Source organism: Colletes latitarsis, chromosome 11, assembly GCF_051014445.1.
Source record: "Colletes latitarsis isolate SP2378_abdomen chromosome 11, iyColLati1, whole genome shotgun sequence".
Taxonomy (NCBI): domain Eukaryota; kingdom Metazoa; phylum Arthropoda; class Insecta; order Hymenoptera; family Colletidae; genus Colletes; species Colletes latitarsis.
In genome coordinates, this window is record NC_135144.1 from 15750772 (window position 1) to 15773430 (window position 22659).

The following is a 22659-nucleotide window of genomic DNA, read 5'->3' on the forward strand; positions in this document are numbered from 1 at the left end:
ATGACGGAATTGGTGATTTTTCTCCAGAGGACAAAAATGAATGTTTTCCAAAATATAATTTCATTAATGATTTTATAAATATTCAGTTTTTAACGAAAAATATATATAAATTATATTATTTGACTGAAATTTTGAGTACATAAATTTGTACATAGGAGACCAATCCCATTTCGATTCAGAATTTTCCTATTATAACACACAACAAATTAATATTTCCTATGATATCCGGTGAAGGGAATTTAATGTTCAGAGATTGGTAATAAAGTTAGACGGCTATATAAGCAGGTTTTGACGTCACTTTGCATCACTTTGTGTAGTTTGGTGTGTATCGTTTCGTACGCTTTTGTGTGATTACTTTTTACTACGAATTGATTAAATCTGCGTTGCAAATATATTCTTGTAAATTATTTCAACTCGTTTAAGTAAGTATATCTTGATTAATTATTATGTAATTATAAGAAATATCTATTTGTTGAATATAATGAATCATATTCTTTGATGCCATCCATCCTCCATTTTGAGGAGTAAAGGATTCGATAAAATGAATGCTCTTATATCAATTATACAGGAGATATTAGTTATGTCGATTATATACATGAGATATTAATATAGAAATTTAATTACTAAATATCGTATCCATGTTCGTATTTAATGTATATAAGATTTTGCACTTATTACTTTCGACAATGACGTTTGCATTTTTAGAAAGTTGCTGATCATGTACTTTGTTAATATTTATAAGAAAACACTTCAGAAGGGAAATCTTTTTTGAAAGCATTATAAAGTTGTAAACCGTTAAATGATATTAAACATATATTTGTTTGTTTTTACTGATAATGGAACATTGTTTTAAAATTTATTAAAAAATATATTCTTTTTATAATTGATTAAAATTATTTGTCATATTAGAAAATGCTGTAGATAAAAATTCTATTTCTTCCCTATTATATAGAAATGAAAAAAAATAAAAGATGGCTTGAAATCTAATTTTTGGTTTTGCAAAACTTGAACTTGAAACTTTCCAAGGATATAAAAATCTCAAAACTGTAAATCTAAATATTACATTTTTTTTTATATTTTTAAAAACTACATTTTCTTAGAAATACAATTAACTAATTTTGTTTATAGAATATATTGTCTGTGATAACATTAACAGAAATGATATTATGCATAAATGTATTTGAAATATTAAAATTTTTTACTTTATGCATATGTTATAAATACTGTTTTGTAATACATATTGCAACAAGCAGTTTAATATAGAGCTGACAATAAAAAAAGGATGATACCAACATAGAAAGATTTAGGTTTTCTTTTTAGGCATTTAATTTTATGTCAAATATATTTATTTCTGTTAATAAATCTAATTATTCTATCTGAATTTATGTAAATTGCAACAATGTAATCATGCCAAGTTAATCATTTTTCACAATCAATGTCAATGCCTTTATTTAAATTGAAATATGATATATGTATAGTACACAGCAGATTAAGAAGGTTTCAGCCATTGTTTTACTAACTTGGCATTTACTTAGGAAATGTAGAATTTTTGAAATGTATGACTTTTGCCAATTTAAGGGGAAACTGGAAGTACAAATGAATTTTGATTTTTAAAACTGTCATCCATATTGAATTGCTAGTTTTATGTTTTCATAAAGAAAAACAGATCATTTGGATTATACTTTTTGTTAGATTAAAATGTTGGCTTGCTCTTTAACAACAACACTTATTCCATAATAATCAGATTTACAAAAAACTTTATTGTTTGTTATCTATGACTGATGTTAAAGTGTTGTTGCTCAATGGAAACTATGAAAGGATGATTAAACCTTTTTAATGCAAGAAGGAATAAAAACAAAACAAAGGATAACACAGTGATTCATTTTGAGTGATAGATTTATTTGCTGGACCAACACTATTTCAATGTGCTGAAAATAATTCTGTCTTAACCAAACAAGCAAGTTTTACACAGTGTTCTATTCTATGATACCTGTCATATATGTATGTAAAAATATTAATGGTATATTTTCAGTGCTTTAAAATGATAATAGTTATTAGAGAACAATAAAGCTTTTAATGTCTTGAAGTCACTGTTATGTTGTATTTACAGAGGAGGTATTACAAATTTTCTTGGCTAAGCTATCTTTATAAACTTTTAAATTTTGACAGATGTGCTATAATTGTTGGCAAAGTATAGGTAAAATTCAAAACTCTATCTATTTCTTTAAAAAATTAAATTTGCAAACTCTTGTGAAAACATTATAGGTCACCACAATATTTTTCTGCCTGATATAAATTGTTAATTATTGGTGCATTGTTTATTATTGTCCTTGACCCTGCTCTGCATAGTAGGCATAGAGGGGGAAATTTTTTTTGCGCTTGCTCGAAACTGAAATTATAGAGCTATTATACTGTATACTCGGGCCAACAAGAAAGTCACGACTGTTTAAGCGGCAATAAACATATTTCTTTACTAATGCCGTTTAGGGACAAATTTCTAGCAGATTTTTACCAAGAGCTCCGCATGCTAACTAAAGCAGAATTTTAACCTTTGCCGTATCATACTGAGAATAAACACGGACTTACGAGGATTAATGATTTCTAAATCTACTGATTAAATATATATCTAAATAACTGAACAATTATATGTAGGAGACGAGCGTTCTTCGTCGTATCGCATCAATCGCATTCACATGGCTGAATATATGAGTGCGTCGGTCTTAGAGACGAAATGTTTATAAACGATAGGAACATTCGGGAAGTAATACCGGATGAGGAACTGGCAAGGGTTAAATGCGAAACGTTAAGAATGTTCTGGAATGATTGAATTACATGAATGTGTCGACTCTGATTGAATAAATGATTGATTGTATGAGTGCGTGATTTATGGTTACGGAACATCGATGCGAAACGACGAGAACGTTCTCGAAGCTTTGCCGGACGTGAAACCGGCAAGTGTTTGAGGGAAAAAAGGATAAAAGCAGGCGTCCGGAAGGCGAGAGGGGATTTGACTGCAGTCCGTTACGGGAGAACGTTGTAATTGCGATTACGGATACCATACGATACGATTACGAATATTTTATACATTACGTTACGATTACGGTTATTTCAAGTTGTGTTCTACGTTACGTTTGCGAAAGTTATTTGTTACTGTGTGTGTTTTTTCCATTTTTATGAGTTCTACGTTTATTGTATTCGTTCGCGCATTTCTATTAAGGGAATAGATTTTACCGTTCTAATCCTACATATAAAAGAAATTGTAAATTCGATTTGATTTCAATTTATATTCAATTTATTAATAATCCATTTATAAAAATATTTGAAATTTTTAATCAATCTGTACATGCAGCATTATCGAAATCGTATAATGACGAATCCGTGGTAAAAACTCGCTTCAAATCGTCCTTGAACGGCATCCACTAATCTCTAACTGCAAGACTGTTCATTGCCACTTCAACAACTGTAACTCGTTTCATTGGCCGAAGTATAAAACCCTTTCCAAGCTAGCGCGTAAATGCGAACCACATCAGGGATGTACCCAATTCCGAAATCTGTACTTACATATAAAATTCACAACTAAATCGATTTTATTGCGGTGACATAATAGACTATCACCTTACATTGGCAAAAGTTCCAGAGTCTAACATCATGTATTTCTAAAACAAATTTGGAACCAGAAAAATGTCAATATGTCCGAGATCAACAATTCTACATAGATTATATTATATTTAATTTTCAATAAGACTCGCGACATGGATTGCAAAAGGCGACTGCTATCACGTAGAATGATTCCTATCACTTCATGATAACGAATTACTATAATATACTTACATACAGTTTCTCTGGTTTTTTTAGTATTTCAGATCTCCAACTATGCAGATCTTCGTAAAAACATTAACCGGAAAAACCATTACCCTGGAGGTTGAAGCATCAGACACAATAGAAAACGTAAAGGCCAAGATTCAAGACAAAGAAGGGATTCCACCTGACCAACAGCGTTTGATATTTGCTGGCAAACAACTGGAAGACGGAAGGACTCTTTCAGATTACAATATCCAAAAAGAATCAACACTCCATCTTGTGTTGCGTCTTCGAGGTGGAATGCAGATCTTCGTGAAAACGTTAACAGGTAAAACCATCACTCTGGAGGTTGAAGCTTCAGACACAATAGAAAATGTAAAGGCCAAGATCCAAGACAAAGAAGGAATTCCTCCTGATCAGCAGCGTTTAATCTTTGCTGGTAAACAATTGGAAGACGTGAGAACTCTCTCAGATTACAACATCCAAAAAGAATCGACACTCCATCTTGTGTTGCGTCTTCGAGGTGGAATGCAGATCTTTGTGAAAACATTAACAGGTAAAACCATCACCCTGGAGGTTGAAGCTTCAGACACAATAGAAAACGTAAAGGCCAAGATCCAAGACAAAGAAGGAATTCCCCCTGATCAGCAGCGTTTAATCTTTGCTGGTAAACAATTAGAAGACGGGAGAACTCTCTCAGATTACAACATCCAAAAGGAATCGACACTTCATCTTGTGTTGCGTCTTCGAGGTGGAATGCAGATCTTTGTGAAAACATTAACAGGTAAAACCATCACCCTGGAGGTTGAAGCTTCAGACACAATAGAAAATGTAAAGGCCAAGATCCAAGACAAAGAAGGAATTCCCCCTGATCAGCAGCGTTTAATCTTTGCTGGTAAACAATTAGAAGACGGGAGAACTCTCTCAGATTACAACATCCAAAAAGAATCGACACTCCATCTTGTGTTGCGTCTTCGAGGTGGAATGCAGATCTTTGTGAAAACATTAACAGGTAAAACCATCACCCTGGAGGTTGAAGCTTCAGACACAATAGAAAATGTAAAGGCCAAGATCCAAGACAAAGAAGGAATTCCCCCTGATCAGCAGCGTTTAATCTTTGCTGGTAAACAATTGGAAGACGGGAGAACTCTCTCAGATTACAACATCCAAAAAGAATCGACACTCCATCTTGTGTTGCGTCTTCGAGGTGGAATGCAGATCTTCGTGAAAACGTTAACAGGTAAAACCATCACCCTGGAGGTTGAAGCTTCAGACACAATAGAAAACGTAAAGGCCAAGATCCAAGACAAAGAAGGAATTCCTCCTGATCAGCAGCGTTTAATCTTTGCTGGCAAACAGTTAGAAGACGGGAGAACTCTCTCAGATTACAACATCCAAAAAGAATCGACACTCCATCTTGTGTTGCGTCTTCGAGGTGGAATGCAGATATTCGTAAAAACACTGACTGGCAAAACCATCACCCTGGAGGTTGAAGCTTCAGACACAATAGAAAACGTAAAGGCCAAAATCCAAGACAAAGAAGGAATTCCTCCTGATCAGCAGCGTTTAATCTTTGCTGGTAAACAATTAGAAGACGGGAGAACTCTCTCAGATTACAACATCCAAAAAGAATCGACACTCCATCTTGTGTTGCGTCTTCGAGGTGGAATGCAGATCTTCGTGAAAACGTTAACAGGTAAAACCATCACCCTGGAGGTTGAAGCTTCAGACACAATAGAAAACGTAAAGGCCAAGATCCAAGACAAAGAAGGAATTCCCCCTGATCAGCAGCGTTTAATCTTTGCTGGTAAACAATTAGAAGACGGGAGAACTCTCTCAGATTACAACATCCAAAAGGAATCGACACTTCATCTTGTGTTGCGTCTTCGAGGTGGAATGCAGATCTTCGTGAAAACGTTAACAGGTAAAACCATCACCCTGGAGGTTGAAGCTTCAGACACAATAGAAAATGTAAAGGCCAAGATCCAAGACAAAGAAGGAATTCCGCCTGACCAGCAGCGTTTAATCTTTGCTGGTAAACAATTGGAAGACGGGAGAACTCTCTCAGATTACAACATCCAAAAAGAATCGACACTCCATCTTGTGTTGCGTCTTCGCGGTGGAATGCAGATATTCGTAAAAACACTGACTGGCAAAACCATCACCCTGGAGGTTGAAGCTTCAGACACAATAGAAAACGTAAAGGCCAAGATCCAAGACAAAGAAGGAATTCCTCCTGATCAGCAGCGTTTAATCTTTGCTGGCAAACAGTTAGAAGACGGGAGAACTCTCTCAGATTACAACATCCAAAAAGAATCGACACTCCATCTTGTGTTGCGTCTTCGAGGTGGAATGCAGATATTCGTAAAAACACTGACTGGCAAAACCATCACCCTGGAGGTTGAAGCTTCAGACACAATAGAAAACGTAAAGGCCAAGATCCAAGACAAAGAAGGAATTCCTCCTGATCAGCAGCGTTTAATCTTTGCTGGCAAACAGTTAGAAGACGGGAGAACTCTCTCAGATTACAACATCCAAAAAGAATCGACACTCCATCTTGTGTTGCGTCTTCGAGGTGGAATGCAGATATTCGTAAAAACACTGACTGGCAAAACCATCACCCTGGAGGTTGAAGCTTCAGACACAATAGAAAACGTAAAGGCCAAAATCCAAGACAAAGAAGGAATTCCGCCTGATCAGCAGCGTTTAATCTTTGCTGGTAAACAATTAGAAGACGGGAGAACTCTCTCAGATTACAACATCCAAAAAGAATCGACACTCCATCTTGTGTTGCGTCTTCGAGGTGGAATGCAGATCTTTGTGAAAACATTAACAGGTAAAACCATCACCCTGGAGGTTGAAGCTTCAGACACAATAGAAAACGTAAAGGCCAAGATCCAAGACAAAGAAGGAATTCCGCCTGACCAGCAGCGTTTAATCTTTGCTGGTAAACAATTAGAAGACGGAAGAACTCTCTCAGATTACAACATCCAAAAAGAATCGACACTCCATCTTGTGTTGCGTCTTCGAGGTGGAATGCAGATCTTCGTAAAAACACTGACTGGCAAAACCATCACTCTGGAGGTTGAAGCTTCAGACACAATAGAAAACGTAAAGGCCAAGATCCAAGACAAAGAAGGAATTCCTCCTGATCAGCAGCGTTTAATCTTTGCTGGCAAACAGTTAGAAGACGGGAGAACTCTCTCAGATTACAACATCCAAAAAGAATCGACACTCCATCTAGTATTGCGTCTTCGAGGTGGAATGCAGATCTTCGTGAAAACGTTAACAGGTAAAACCATCACCCTAGAGGTGGAAGCATCAGACACAATAGAAAACGTAAAGGCCAAGATTCAAGACAAAGAAGGGATTCCACCTGACCAACAGCGTTTGATATTTGCTGGTAAACAATTAGAAGACGGGAGAACTCTCTCAGATTACAACATCCAAAAAGAATCGACACTCCATCTTGTGTTGCGTCTTCGAGGTGGAATGCAGATCTTCGTAAAAACATTGACTGGCAAAACCATTACCCTAGAGGTGGAAGCATCAGACACAATAGAAAACGTAAAGGCCAAGATCCAAGACAAAGAAGGAATTCCTCCAGATCAGCAACGTTTAATATTTGCTGGTAAACAATTAGAAGACGGGAGAACTCTCTCAGATTACAACATCCAAAAAGAATCGACACTCCATCTAGTATTGCGTCTTCGAGGTGGAATGCAGATATTCGTAAAAACACTGACTGGCAAAACCATCACCCTGGAGGTTGAAGCTTCAGACACAATAGAAAACGTAAAGGCCAAGATCCAAGACAAAGAAGGAATTCCTCCCGATCAGCAGCGTTTAATCTTTGCTGGTAAACAATTAGAAGACGGAAGAACTCTCTCAGATTACAACATCCAAAAAGAATCGACACTCCATCTAGTATTGCGTCTTCGAGGTGGAATGCAGATCTTCGTGAAAACGTTAACAGGTAAAACCATCACCCTAGAGGTGGAAGCATCAGACACAATAGAAAACGTAAAGGCCAAGATTCAAGACAAAGAAGGGATTCCACCTGACCAACAGCGTTTGATATTTGCTGGTAAACAACTGGAAGACGGAAGGACTCTTTCAGATTACAATATCCAAAAAGAATCAACACTCCATCTTGTGTTGCGTCTTCGAGGTGGAATGCAGATCTTCGTGAAAACGTTAACAGGTAAAACCATCACCCTAGAGGTGGAAGCATCAGACACAATAGAAAACGTAAAGGCCAAGATTCAAGACAAAGAAGGGATTCCACCTGACCAACAGCGTTTGATATTTGCTGGTAAACAACTGGAAGACGGAAGGACTCTTTCAGATTACAATATCCAAAAAGAATCAACACTCCATCTTGTGTTGCGTCTTCGAGGTGGAATGCAGATCTTTGTGAAAACATTAACAGGTAAAACCATCACCCTGGAGGTTGAAGCTTCAGACACAATAGAAAATGTAAAGGCCAAGATCCAAGACAAAGAAGGAATTCCGCCTGACCAGCAGCGTTTAATCTTTGCTGGCAAACAGTTAGAAGACGGGAGAACTCTCTCAGATTACAACATCCAAAAAGAATCGACACTCCATCTTGTGTTGCGTCTTCGAGGTGGAATGCAGATCTTCGTAAAAACATTGACTGGCAAAACCATTACCCTAGAGGTGGAAGCATCAGACACAATAGAAAACGTAAAGGCCAAGATCCAAGACAAAGAAGGAATTCCTCCAGATCAGCAACGTTTAATATTTGCTGGTAAACAATTGGAAGACGGGAGAACTCTCTCAGATTACAACATCCAAAAAGAATCGACACTTCATTTAGTGTTGCGTCTGCGAGGTGGAACGGTTGGCTTTAGAATGTTTCCCGGTTCAATATATTCCAATTAATCAATTAATTCTTAACGCGACCATCGAAGAGTTTTGTCATGACGGAAATTTGAGTGTAAAGAAACCTCACTGCAGTTAGTGACTTCATGGAAATTCATGTATCTTAACTGACTGTTGATAGTAATATCTCTATCGGCGATATCTAGTAAAATCGGTAGTATTGATAGTGTTTATGTTACTTTTTTATGTAAATTTCATCTTCGGTACTTCTTGCTATCAGTATATATTAATTTTATTATTGGTATGTAATCCCAAGAATGGCAAGTTGTATGTATCCAGTTATATGTAAGAATATATTCTTGTAATTCTCTTATGTTCATTAAAGGATTATTAATAAATTTACGTCATGTTAATGTTTGATTTATTTGCCATATTCCTTAATTTGTAAAATTATATATAATACTTCAGAATTGTTATCTGTAATGTTGATATTTCTATTGTAGTATTTTTTAAATTAATATGGACAGTTGAGCGTGTCATTGCTTGCAATTTTTGCATTAACAAGTATATTTTTTTTAAACTATTTCCTAAAGTTTTCCTCTATTGATCATCGATTCATTTATTTTATAATTTCAATCTTTCGTAAAATAAATGAATAATTTATACAATTATTCTGATAAAATGTATTTTAAAACGTTATAATAATCGTGAAGCATGGGTCTGGCAGAAATACCAGATTTATCATCGAGTGCACTACTCACACTATGCCAGATCACGCGTACGTGAACTCGTATAGTATATCGAAGTAATTTTGAACCGCCTCTTGGGAATCGAGAGTGCCGCCCAAGTTTGTCGTGGAATAGTTCGTTATTTTCAACGATAGGTGGCGCTTATTTTCCGACCTCAAACCCTCTGGTGCTAAAACGCCCAAGGTTGTCATGGAATAGTTCGTTATTTTCAACAATAGATGGCGTTTATTTACCAACCTCAGACCCTCTGGTGCTAAAACGCCCAAGCTTGTCAAGAAATCCATCTAGCGTCGGCGATACGAACTTTTCTACGACAAACTTGGGCGGCAGAGGTGCCAGAAAGGCATCGAAGGTGCTCTCTCACACTATGTCAGATCACGCGTACGTGAGCTCGTGGAGTTTCGGAAACCCGACAAAGGCAAAATGATGCATGCCCTCTTTCTCGATTCTCCAAAGTTGCCCGAAGCAATTTCGGACCGCCTTGTGAGAGTCGAGAGAGAAAGGCTCACACTTCCCTTCTCGCTCTTGAACAACTAATATCCGACCTCCCGTCAACAGGTCTCCACTGGCCTCTGCTGACCGCTGCTGACCACTACTGGAATTTCTGACAACGTATAACGATTACGACTGGCTACTGTTAGTCTCTCCCAGCCTCTGCTGACCGCTGCTGATCACTCCTGGAATTTCTGACAACGTATAACGATCACGACTGGCTACTGTTAGTCTCTCCCAGCCTCTGCTGACCTCTGCTGACCACCGCTTATATTTCTGACAACGTATAACGATTACTACTGACGTCTGCCAGCCTCCGCTGGCCTCTGCTGACCGCTGCTGACCACTCCTGTTACTTCTGACAACGTATAACGATCACGACTGGTTACTGTTAGCCTCTCCCAGCCTCTGCTGGCCTCTGCTGACCACCGCTTATATTTCTGACAACGTATAACGATTATTACTTGTTACTGCTTGCCTCTGCTGGACTCTACTTGCCTCTGCATGCCTCTGCTGGCCTCCGTTGGCCTTTGCTGACCGCTGCTGACCACCGCTTATATTTCTGGCAACGTACAACGATTACTACTGGCTACTGCCACCCTCTGTTGACCTCTACCAGCATCTCCCGACCTAAGCTAGCCTCTGCCAACATCTCCCGACGTCAGCTGACCATCGCTCACCACTGCTGACCGTTGCTGACAATTTGTGACATGATGTAATATAATATAATATGTTCATATGTATTAAAGTTTTGTATAATGTAAATCTATGACAATAAATGATATAATTTTAAAGTATTCTATGTGTTCTCATCATTTTTTACCGTCCTTTTCCTCTCCAAATCATTCTCTTACCTATAAGATGCGTACCACCTTCTTCGCAAGTTCACCAGCATTTTAGAAATGTTCCGGGAACTTTGTAAATCCGAATTTGACCTTGACCTTGGCCCACTTTCGAAATTGGGTCAAGGCCAATCGAATCTTAGAAAAATTCCGGGCACTTTGGAAATACGGATGGCCTTGACCCAATTTCGAAAGTAGGTCAAGGTCATCGAATCTCAGAAAAATTTCGGGCACTTTGAGAATCCGGATTTGGCCTTGACCCAATTTCGAAAGTAGGTCAAGGCCATTCGAAATTTTAGAAATCTTCGGGCCAACTTGGAAATCCGGATGGCCTTGACCCAATTTCGAAAGTAGGTCAAGGCCATCGAATCTCAGAAAAATTTCGGGCACTTTGAGAATCCGGATTTGGCCTTGACCCAATTTCGAAAGTAGGTCAAGGCCATTCGAAATTTTAGAAATCTTCGGGCCAACTTGGAAATCCGGATGGCCTTGACCCAATTTCGAAAGTAGGTCAAGGCCATCGAATCTTAGAAAAATTCCGGGCACTTTGGGAATCAGGATTTGGCCTTGACCCAGTTTCGAAAATGGTTCAAGGTCACCGGCATTTCAGAAAACGCTCCGGGCACTTTGGAATTCCAGTTTTAAGTAGAGAAACGGTTTCTTATAACTAAGGGAATAATGGGGAGAGGAAAAGAAAGGTAAAAGTGACGAGAACACATAGAATTCTTTGCAATTATATTATTTATTGCCATAGATTTACATTATACAAAGCTTTAATACATATACATCATGTCAGGAGTTGTCAACAAAGGTCAGCAGTGGTCAACAGGGGCCAGCAGAGGTGTGCAGAGGCAAGCAGAGACCAGCATACGTTATATGTTGTCAGAAATATAAGCGGTGGTCAGCAGAGGCCAGCAGTGACAAGCAGAGATCACCAGGGGCGAATAGTAGCAAGTAGTAAGCGTTATATGTTGTCAGAAGCATCAGAGGTGGTCAGCAGCGGTCAGCAGAGACGAGCAGAGGCATGCAGTGGCAAGCAGAGATCAGCAGGGGCGAACAGTAGCAAGTAGTAATTGTTATACGATGTCAGAAGTATCAGGGGTGGTCAGCAGTGTTCAGCAGAGGCCAGCAAAGGCATACACAGGCAAGCAGAAACCTGCAAAGGCAAGCAGAGACCTGTAGGGGCATGCAGTAGTAAGTATTAATCGTTATACATTATCAGAAATACCTGCAGTGGTCAGTAGCGTTCGGCAGAGGCCAGGAAAGTTCAGCAGAGACAAGCACTCGCTGACAGAGATCAGCAAAGACCAACAGAGGTTAGCAGAAGTCAGTAGTAATCGTTATAGGTTGTCAAAAATATAAGCGATGGTCAGCAGAGTCCAGCAGAAGCAAGCAGTAATCAGGAGCAATCAGTAACAGTCGCTGTATGGTGTCAAAAGTTGTCGGGAGTTCTGTACTTTTGTCAGCACTGGTCATCAGAGGTCATCTGAGGCAAATAGAAACCAGGAGTAATTTGCAGAGTTCAGTAATGAACTCTAGGAAAGGCAAGTAAAAATGCCTGGGCAGTCGAGATTCCGAATCGTATGCCGTTGACGTGAGGTTGGATTTCAGTTGTTCAAGAGCGAGAAGGCAAATGTGAGCCTGCCTCCCTTAACTCCCATGAGACGTGTCCACGGTGCACTCGGCGCTTCGACTGGCATCTCTGGTTTATACCAGAGATGACAGATCACGCGTATGTACGTGAGCTTATAGTGTTTCGGAAAGTCGACAAAGGTAAACTGACTGCTCTTCTTCAAGAGTCTGGCAGAGATGCCAGAAAAGCACCGAAGGTGCTCTCTCACACTATGCCAGATCACGCGTACGTGAGCTCGTGGAGTTTCGGAAAGTCGACAAAGGCAAACTGACGCATGCCCTCTTTCTCGATTCTCCGAAGTTGCCCGAAGTATTTAATTATTGAAAAAAAAGAAATTTTTTTTATTATTCCTATGTATGAGCGTACATATGTATATTATTAATACGATTGAGTATAAATGGCTGAATGAATTTAAATGGAACTTTACATTTAAGTTTTATGTTCTCATTTCAAAGTCCGATTAGTCTTTGACTATAATCAGCCCATGGATAATAATGATTATATCTCTTGTTTCATAGTTGTTCCGATACATAGGCGTAATTTATAGAAGATCTTTTAAATGTTTCATATAAATCTTGGGAAGAATTCAATTTTATGTAAAAAAAATTAAATAAACTTTTTCTTTATCTTCTCTAGAAAAGAAAAACTTAAATGAAATCTTATACATTACATGCTTACTTAAATCGCATTGAAAACGAATACCACAAATGTTTTAGAATAATGTGCAAAATGGTTTTACTCGCAAAGGGTTAATTGAGAAATAAATGCTTGGTAATTAAAAACAACAGTAAGCAGCTTAACCGGCTGGGATTTTCGATAAAACAAATTGAAAACTCGGTTGTAACAAGGGAAAGTTGGAATGGTACCCGGTTTTGGGTTAAGTTTTACTGCAAGATATTATTAAAGTTATTACTACTACTGACCGTTGCTGACAACTTCTGACATGATATAATATAATATATTTATATGTATTAAAACTTTGTATAATGTAAATCTATGGCAATAAATGATATAATTACAAAGAATTCTATGTGTTCTCATCATTTTTACCTTTCTTTTTCTCTCCCCATTATTCCCTTAGCTATAAAATACATGCCACCTCTTCGCAAGGCCGTCAACACATTGGAAATGTTCCGGGCGCTTTGGAAATCCGAATGGCAAAACGCCCAAGTTTATCTTGGAATAGTTCGTTATTTTCAACGATAGATGGCGCTTATTTTTCGACCTCAAACCCCCTGGTGCTAAAACGCCCAAGTTTGTCGTGGAATAGTTCGTTATCTTCAACGCTAGATGGCGCTTATTTATCGACCTCAGGCCCTCTGGTGCTAAAACGCCCAAGTTTGTCGAGAAATCCATCTAGCGTGAACGATACGAACTATTCCACGACAAACTTGGGCATTTTAATACCAGAGGGCACGAGATCGTTAAATGAGCGCCATCTAGCGTTGAAGGTAACGAATTATTCCACGACAAACTTGGACGTTTTAGCACCAGAGGGTTTGTGGTCGAAAAATAAGCGCCATCTATCGTTGAAAATAACGAACTATTCAACGACAAACTTGGGTGGCTCCTTTGGCGAGGCGGTTCGAAATTACTTCAGGTAGCTTCGGAAAATCGAGAAAGAGAGCACGTGTCAGTTTGCCTTTGTCGACTTTCCGAAACTCCACGAGCTCACGTACGCGTGATCTGGTATGATGAGTAGAGCACCGGGTGCTGAATCTGGCATCTATGTTGGGCGGCTCTCTCGATTCCCCCGAGGTCACGAGCTCACGTACTCATGATCTGGCATAGTGTGAGTAGTGCACCCGGTGCTCAATCTGGCATCCTTGGGGTCTGGTCCGTCTGATTCTTTTACTTGTAATTTGTTCGCAGAATTGCTTTTGCTGGATTATTAAAAGTCGAAATGGCGAAATTCGATCTGACATCACGTATAGGTCAATATCTTGATCGGCACTTAGTGTTTCCTCTTTTGGAATTCTTATCTGCAAAACAGGTATGATAAAAAGGATATATTTTGACCATATGCGTTTTGGTTATAATGCACTTGCGTGTTTCAGAATTACGATGAGGACGAACTACTTCAAGCTAAACTCGATATTCTTAGTAAAACAAATATGATTGATTACACAATTGATATTAGGAAACAGCTGTACCCTAACTTAGAAATACCAGAGGTACGAATAAATATAATAAACAGAAATTAATATTTGCAAATGACATGCTGGCTATAAGAACTTTTTTTATTATAGGAGTTAAAAGCTCATCGTGCAGATGTAGTTCAGGAGCTTGGTATTTTACAAAATAGTGTGTCTGTGGTAGTTGCACTTATGAATGATGAGGAAGTCATGAAAAAAATGGAAAACATGCGAGATTCCAAAGCATTGAATAATTATCTTACTCAAGAAGCTGATGTAAGTATAACAATATATATGATGTAATACTATAATAACTTGTATTTTAAAACAAACTCAAAATAACTTGTCTTTCATTCATTTAATATATTATATTTATCTGTAAAATCTGGTGTGACATGTTCAAAATATGTTATACATTTGATTTATAGATAGTTAAAAACATACGATACATTAAATAAAATTACTATAAATACAGCATTGTAGCAAATGATTATCCACCTAAATGGTGGTAACAAACATAGGTGCATATGTAGATAATTAAAAAAGAATATAATCTAATTTGTTCATTACATGTTTGTAGTTCAGAGTGGAAATGATGGATAACTTTGTAAAATTAGCAAAATATCGTTACGAGTGTGGCAATTATGCTATTCCTACATCGTATTTATATTTCTATATGCTTATAATGCCACCAACAGATAAGGTATGATTATAACATATTTAGTGTGTATAAAATATATTCTAAGCTTTTAATAGTTTGTTTGTATGATAAATTCATATATAATTTTCAGAATTATTTAAATGTGCTTTGGGGCAAATTGGCATCAGAAATTTTAGTGCAAAATTGGGAGACTGCATTAGAAGATGTAAACAAGCTGAGAGAATATATTGATAGTAATGTTATAGGAAACTCCCTTCAAATATTACAACAAAGAACATGGCTTATTCATTGGAGTTTATTTGTATTTTTCAATCATGTAAAAGGCAGAGATTTAATTATAGAAATGTTTCTTTATAGACCACAGTATGCATATACTTTCGCAAGCATTATTGTGAAGGTGAATCAATAATTATCCACAATGTTACTATCAATTCGATTTATTTTCAATTTTTATTCGAACACAAATAGAATGTCGTCATTAACATTATGTTTCAACATAATCCTGGTGCTTTTCAATGCACTTGGTCCATTGTTCCACAAACGGCTGTTTACGGCTCGCAGAATAGTTCGCGCTCGGTGACAAGAGACGATCATCATCCGCGGAATATTTCGCTCAATGTTGCAAATTGGTTAAGTGGATTAACCATGTGATAACTGAATTGATAATAAGATTGAAACCACTTACAAGCAATGCTGTTCAAAATAATATTACTGTCAACAGAAACAAAAATATAACTTTATTCCAGATAATTATTGACTCACCCTTGTATATAATATGTCGAATATAGAAAAGAAACTAAAATCTATATGCTACTTTTACAGTTACCTCAATGCTATTCAAACAATGTGTCCTCATATATTACGATATTTGGCTGCAGCTGTCATCGTTAATCGTTCCAGGCGATCTATACTAAAAGATCTTGTAAAAGTAATACAACAGGTGTGTAAAACATCTTTATTAAAATGTTATAAAATTGACATAATTAAAATTTTTAACGTAAATCATGTTTTGTTAACAGGAATCTTATACGTATCGTGATCCTATTACCGAATTTCTAGAACATTTGTATGTCAACTTTGATTTTGATGGAGCTAGACAAAAATTGCAAGAGTGTCAAACAGTTGTATTTAATGACTTTTTCTTGATCGCGTTACTAAACGAATTTGTAGAAAATGCTCGTTTAATGATCTTCGAGACATTCTGCCGAATTCATCAATGTATCAGTATTGGGTAAAATAACATTACATTTTTAATTTTTAGATTAAATAAATGATTTCCAATATTTTCTCAACGCACGTTTTGTATTACAGAATGCTTGCAGAAAAACTTAATATGAAAGCAGACGTAGCCGAATGTTGGATCGTCAATTTAATACGTAATGCACGATTAGATGCCAAAATAGACAGTAAATTAGGTCATGTTGTAATGGGTGGACAACCTGCCTCACCCTACCAGCAATTGGTCGAAAAAATTGAAACGTTAAGCGTGCGAAGCGAAGCATTAGAAAACTTAATTGAACGCAAATTGAAAGCTAAAAATCAGGAGCCAGTAAGCATAGTGTGGAACTAAGTAAAGTTAGTAATATTATTTTAATTTATTTAACTTAAGTATTTTGTCGTTTTGTCATTTGAATTAGACGTAAAAAGAGAAAGGACCAAATCAGCATTTCCAACTTTAGAGATTTTATTTAACTATTTGAGTTATACTTTATTTTTGTACAATAAGAATGTAGAAGAGAACCCATATTATTTTAATAGTTATATGTTAACTTTTTTGAAAATTAGTTCTATTGTTATTAAATCGTATACTTAATTATAATGACACAATGAAGCCATTCATATATTCATGAATTATAAATATAAAGCGAAATGTTGGCCAATTCTGAATCTAGTTTAAATACTGTTATTTTATGCATCATAGTAAGAGGTTTTATTTTTTTGTAGTACTAAAAACTCCTTGGAATGTGGTCTTGTGACGTCACAACATCATCTACGGAGATACTATCAAAAAAAAGCATTTAATTCAATTCAGAGTGCAAGCAGAACATCTATATTAAAATAATCCAGTTTTAAACACAAAGAGAACTCTATGCTGTATAATAAAATGAATATATTCTTTTTCATACATTCTTAGAAAAAGTAAAATTACATAAATAGTTTGTCTGCATTTTGAATAAACATGTATATGTATAAATTACAGCGTACAAATTTTATACTATGTGTGTATTTACGTATTCCGTAATTGAAAATATGCAGAGAAGAAACAATAAAATACTTGTGCTAAAACCTCACTTGTTCTACTTTACTTTCAACATCGAATAATTTTAGAAAGATATTTAACATAAAAAATAAGTCCATTGTTCATTATCTAATACAATTTAATACACATCATGAATCACGATTTTAGACAAATGAAATTTAGAAATCACTAACGTATCGCTTAAAACTAGGTATTTCATAAAAAATATATATATTTTGTACTAAAACCTTGCATTAATTTATCAGAAAGTATATTATCTTTAAAATGAAATTTGTATAAACAATATCATTTATTTTTTTGTTAAATCACTTGAAATATTGTACAAAAAGAAAACAGTAATTTTGTAATTCGGTAGTAAATATATACTTCGAGAAAAAAAAGGCATAGTTACGGTTGCTGTCACGATTCATAACAAAATATTAGTATTGTTACTGATAAAAGAATCATTTGTTTCCACCAGAGAGTCTTCTATATCAGAAAAAACAAAGCTGCATCCAGTATAAGAGTCTTGGTTGATGCAATAAATTAAAACGTTCCTCCAATAAGGATCTTGAGCTAAAAGTCTAGGATTTCCTAAAATTATGATCAAAGCACGAGCACGAGTAATTGCTACATTAAGTCTTCGAGGACAAGCAATAAATCCAAGAGCGTGTTTAATGTCTTCGCTTACGAAATTATTTGAGGATCGTACGGCTGAAATAATAATAACATTACGCTCTTGACCTTGAAATCCTTCGACGCTACTGATTTTTGGTAATTTTGTGTCTAACTCCATGAGCATATCTCGAATTTCATGGACCTATAACAAGCAATTGATAACAAATAAAATATGAAGTGACTTTATAATTATTATTTTATAAATTATATTTAAACACCTTACCTGCTTTTGATAAGGAGTTATGATTCCAATGTCATCGGGTGAAAGACCACACTTATATAGTTTCAAAAGGTAAAGATATACTTGCGCTGCTTCTTCAGTATTATACCAACTTGGACTATCACTGTCTTTACAATTCTCCCCATTAACACCATGAAAGACTATAGCTGGGGGAGTACTTTTCCTTTCCGGTAATTCATCGGCTAATGTTAATAAAAGCTTTGCTTCTTTGCTTTTTTTGGAAGATATCTAGAAATATTTTTTTAATTACTTCCTCAATTTGATAAATACTGTAAAATATGATTTTTACGACACAAATATATGTACCTGTGCTATTAATTCAGAATTATAGAATAGGGAACTTGACAATTCGAGTATTTCGGGTAAACTTCGATAATTCATAACAAGCTTTGTAATAAGACGAGGATCATACTGTGTTTCAAAGCCATTAGGGTCTTTTTGGTAAGGAAAATGCCGCAGCAGCCTTGACAAAAACGATTCGTCCAGACCAAAACTTTTTGCTATTCCGCTTTGTACAACCGGGCCAAGTTGCAATGGATCGCCCACAAGAACTACTTGTCCATAATCAGAATGAATAAAATTGAGTGGAATCATAATTTCTGGTTCCGTTGCCTGGCCAGCCTCATCGATTAATACATGTGAAAAATGTCCATGGGGAAAACCCATATTGTGCAATATACCCAAAGCACCACAGGTACCAATAGTAATTCTGTGACGACCAAGTATACTCATGGAACAGTTTAATCTTGGTCCCACTCCATTATACTTTGTTCTTTCATGTGTTCCTTCTTCTGCTAATTCTGCAGTGGCACAATACGGCAATAATTTATCTGATATAGAATCACTACCTAAACAATGATGAGCTATAAGCCGTACCATGTCGCCAGGTTTAAGAACATTACTGTCTAAAAGTCGTTCTGCTATAAGATTTGCTGAACTATTAGATGGTGTTGCTATTAGTAACCGGCTCTCAGGTATCATCGATAAAATTTGCAGGATTCCTTCGCAAAGAGTAACAGTTTTCCCAGTGCCAGGTGGTCCAAATATCACATAAGGTAATGGCCGCGCATGTCCCTTCAGTATGTTCCTTATGGCTTCCTTTTGGTAGTAGTTCAGATTTTTATTAAACCAAAGTAATTTTCGTTTTTTTACTTGCGAAATATACGGTTGTAAATCGTCGCTGGGAGAAGGAATAGATTCTGTTTGTTTTGCATTTTTTTGTGATACTGTATGTCCTGAATTTTTTGGAATGCTTATTTCATTTTTCGTTACGTTTATTTCAATGTGTTGATTGTCTTTTTTTAATGTAACAGGACTCGTTATAGGTTCTGGAGTTTGTTCCATTGGTTTAACGTTAAATAATCTTTCTACAACAGATACTTTTGTAAATGACTTTGATGTACTACTAGATTTATTACTTGTAGATGTAGTACTAATACAAGAAGACTCTGATGATATGGAATCAGTTCGTTGATGAGTTATTTGTTTAGGAAATGTTTCGTTTATTACTTCAATTTCTTCAAGATTTAATTGAGAATCTTTTTCAACCACATGCGTAGGAAACAAAAAGTCAGCACCTAAACGAGTCACAGCCATATTAATAGCATTATGACTACATTGTATGGCAGATTGTGAACATTTGAACGTCACTTGACAGTCCTCATAATTATACTCTTGATGGAATTTGTGATTAAATTTCAAAAATATTTCTGATCTTGTAACTTTGTGAATGAATCCTTCATATTTCAGTTTTCCTATTGCAAACACCATATATATATATTAATTATTATATATTTATTATTGTAGACTGTATATTTAATATAGATGTACATAACATACCTTGAGAATTATCCCACTTGAAAGATACTATTGCTCTGTCTCCAATAAGAAGAGATGGGCGTTTTTCAGCAAGACCAGGCACTTCCATCACCAAGTATTTTTCACAATGCCTCATAATTGTGCTTTCTATACTGTATTGTTGTATATTTATTGTTTGAGCAATTTCTTCTAAATATAATAAAGCATGAAAACGATCTTTGTATGATTGAAAACAAAGTCTATTTAACAAACAAGGTACAGCATTTCCTACATCGTGTGCACACTCAGTTTGTGACTTCCCATCGTTTAAACATTGTAATATTACATCCCAATAACGCTGTGGAACTCTGAACGCTACGTTACGTACTTTAATAAATGTTGCTGGTTTATATGGTTTAACACCTGGAATGTATGTTGCTTCATTCCATTCATCTAGATCTGGTACACGATTGCGTTTATTAATTTTGACATTATCATCTTCCAAACATGTTTTCTTTTGTATACTTTTAGGTCTCACATATATATAAAAAATTCTTCCAATTTCAAAACCTTTGAAATTGAAGATAAATAGTTCTTCGCTTGTACCAATAAATTTTGCTTTACATTTAAATATATAAGTTAAAGTATCAGAGGGATTTAATACTGAGACAGTACTAACAGTAGTTGGTTGTACTAAAACTAATTGGGACTGAGTTTTCTTTGTCATGAAGTAAGCTTTACATAGTACATGAGTACTATTACCTACATTTTGTATTGTAAGTGTTACAGTTTTTTCTTCTAACATGTCTAAGTCAATATTTGTATTACTACTAATATGTATCCCACATTTATTTTTCATAAGTTCATTTAAGTTCTTTTTTGTTATAGATGTGCTGCATAATGCTGGTAAAGTATCTTTTCGTGAAACCTATAAAAAACAGATTTATTTGCATTATTTAGAGTTTGAATTTTCTTATGAAATAGTTTATTCATTTTTAAAACTTCTACAAATGTGATTCTATTTGTTAATAAAATTGACTTATGCAGATATTATAATTTATCCCAGATAATTGGTTATACAAAAAATAAATCATTTGAGTAATATCATTATTTGAACAATATCATTATTTTTTAATGTATAGCTAAGTAACATTATCAAAGTAGCACTTGCCTGAAGTATTGGAACTACAGTCAATGATCTCCATGTATAAAGTCCTTGATCACTTTCGATACTATCACTAATCACTTTATCACCAACACGAGGGATATAACCAGCATCACATATCCTTCTATTAAATACAATATCTTTTCCAATAGTACCAATTTCTTTGCTTGGATCATAACTAGATATAGTTCCACAATCCAACTTGGACCGCAAAGGTTGTATCTTTTTTATCTGTAAAATTTCTTCATTTAGATTAGAAGAGTTTATCTGTATTTCTACTTCTGCCTCTATATTTAACCAATCTCCAATCACAGGAATAAATTCTGATTGCACTTTGTTTAAATCAACAGAAATATTATTAGGGTCTACAACTAATATTCGATTCTTGTATTCTAGTACTTTTCCAATTATGCATTTTGTTAATGCTTGTGGTTCAACACAATTTGTTTGGGAATCTGGAACCTCGTTATCCCAAGAGTCATCTATCACACAAATAATTTTCTTTATTTTATGTTCTTTCTCATGGCCTTCCTGCAAGGCTAAATATTGGACTTTATCTCCTATTTTTAAATTATCTATAAAACCATTCACTGTATCATATATATAAAAATTATCAACCAAAATATAATCTGTCGCAATGAAAGTGACTTTTCCTATCTTGTAATAACAATCATCCTTAAGAGAATATTCATTTTTCATTATTTCTTTCTCATAAACATTTTCAATGCGTTTTATGATACTGTTTATTTCGTCCGTGTCATTCTTAATAGGCAACTTATTTCCTACGACGTATTTTACGAAGGTATATATTAAGGACAGCATATTTAATTTCTATAGTTTCTATCCATGTACCTACGAACATGTTCTGGATAAGATTTGTGTTAGTGTAACTCACAAAGAGATTTGTAAATTAAAAAGTCTAATATTGAAATATACCGATCAATTGGCTGATATCTCCACTCTGTTGCTTTAATATACTCCAATTCTTTCCTCAACGATTGAACGCGTTTTAAATGCAATTCCCGAAGTAGACGTTTCTGTTGTTTTCGTCCCTGTGACTCGGATTTCATTTGATTTAAAATTTTCGATGTTTCATTCCCGCTAGAGGTTAATTCCGAATCTTGAGATTCTGACGTTCTTTGACCTGGCGAATGACCCAAAGTTCCAGATGACAAAGCGGTAGAATTCATAATTTTACAAATAACCTTTTGATATTAAGTCACCAATCGTCCTGAGATTTTCAGATGCACGTGCTTTCTAAAATTGCATCGTATCGTAACTCGTAAGCAGTGTCGCCCAGTGTGGCCAGATCTGGCATCGCATAATTGAGTGCATCAACGTCGACATTAGTAACGACGAACTTCTTTAGCGTTTAACGGAG

The 22659-nt window shown here is 35.7% G+C and overlaps 3 protein-coding genes across 4 annotated transcripts; 2 read left to right on the forward strand and 1 right to left on the reverse strand.

Annotated features, from left to right (window-relative positions):
* The first annotated feature begins 293 nt into the window (after positions 1–293).
* On the forward strand, positions 294–9048 carry LOC143348107 (polyubiquitin-A-like). The gene is given in 3 exon segments (XM_076777969.1): positions 294–422; positions 3856–8565; positions 8567–9048. Coding segments are annotated over 2 exon segments (4767 nt in total). The 5' UTR covers positions 294–422; positions 3856–3873; the 3' UTR covers positions 8642–9048.
* A 5087-nt stretch (positions 9049–14135) lies between these two features.
* Eif3e (eukaryotic translation initiation factor 3 subunit E) lies at positions 14136–17449 on the forward strand. Of its 2 annotated transcripts, XM_076776832.1 has the most exons (10): positions 14136–14154; positions 14235–14355; positions 14420–14536; positions 14612–14773; positions 15078–15200; positions 15289–15521; positions 15981–16098; positions 16178–16389; positions 16470–16733; positions 17103–17449. In XM_076776832.1, exons 2-9 carry the CDS (start codon positions 14266–14268, stop codon positions 16726–16728), a joined length of 1314 nt encoding a protein of 437 aa, XP_076632947.1. In that variant the 5' UTR covers positions 14136–14154; positions 14235–14265; the 3' UTR covers positions 16729–16733; positions 17103–17449. The 2 variants fall into 2 exon arrangements, with proteins under 2 accessions (XP_076632947.1, XP_076632946.1); XM_076776831.1 differs by lacking the exon at positions 14136–14154 and having other exon boundaries at positions 14168–14355.
* Armi (probable RNA helicase armitage) lies at positions 16100–22349 on the reverse strand. Its single transcript, XM_076776830.1, has 6 exons — positions 22215–22349; positions 21285–22130; positions 20156–21041; positions 18623–20070; positions 18299–18544; positions 16100–18217 (listed from the first exon to the last, which is right to left on the reverse strand). The coding sequence occupies exons 2-6, from the start codon at positions 22098–22100 to the stop codon at positions 17825–17827; spliced, it is 3789 nt and encodes a 1262-aa protein (XP_076632945.1). The 5' UTR covers positions 22101–22130; positions 22215–22349; the 3' UTR covers positions 16100–17824.
* Between the last annotated feature and the right edge of the window lie 310 nt (positions 22350–22659).

Bases quoted from the DNA above. Each gene is read 5' to 3' on its own strand.
- Eif3e (XM_076776832.1), top strand. From the start codon at position 14,266: ATGGCGAAATTCGATCTGACATCACGTATAGGTCAATATCTTGATCGG. The intron at 14,774-15,077 runs GTAAGTATAACA...ACATGTTTGTAG, and splicing joins ATCTTACTCAAGAAGCTGAT to TTCAGAGTGGAAATGATGGA. The intron at 16,390-16,469 runs GTAAAATAACAT...TTTGTATTACAG, and splicing joins CATCAATGTATCAGTATTGG to AATGCTTGCAGAAAAACTTA.
- Armi (XM_076776830.1), bottom strand. From the start codon at position 22,100: ATGCTGTCCTTAATATATACCTTCGTAAAATACGTCGTAGGAAATAAG. The intron at 20,071-20,155 runs GTATGTTATGTA...TGTTTGCAATAG, and splicing joins CAAGTGGGATAATTCTCAAG to GAAAACTGAAATATGAAGGA. The intron at 18,545-18,622 runs GTACATATATTT...AAATATTTCTAG, and splicing joins ATTCTGAATTAATAGCACAG to ATATCTTCCAAAAAAAGCAA.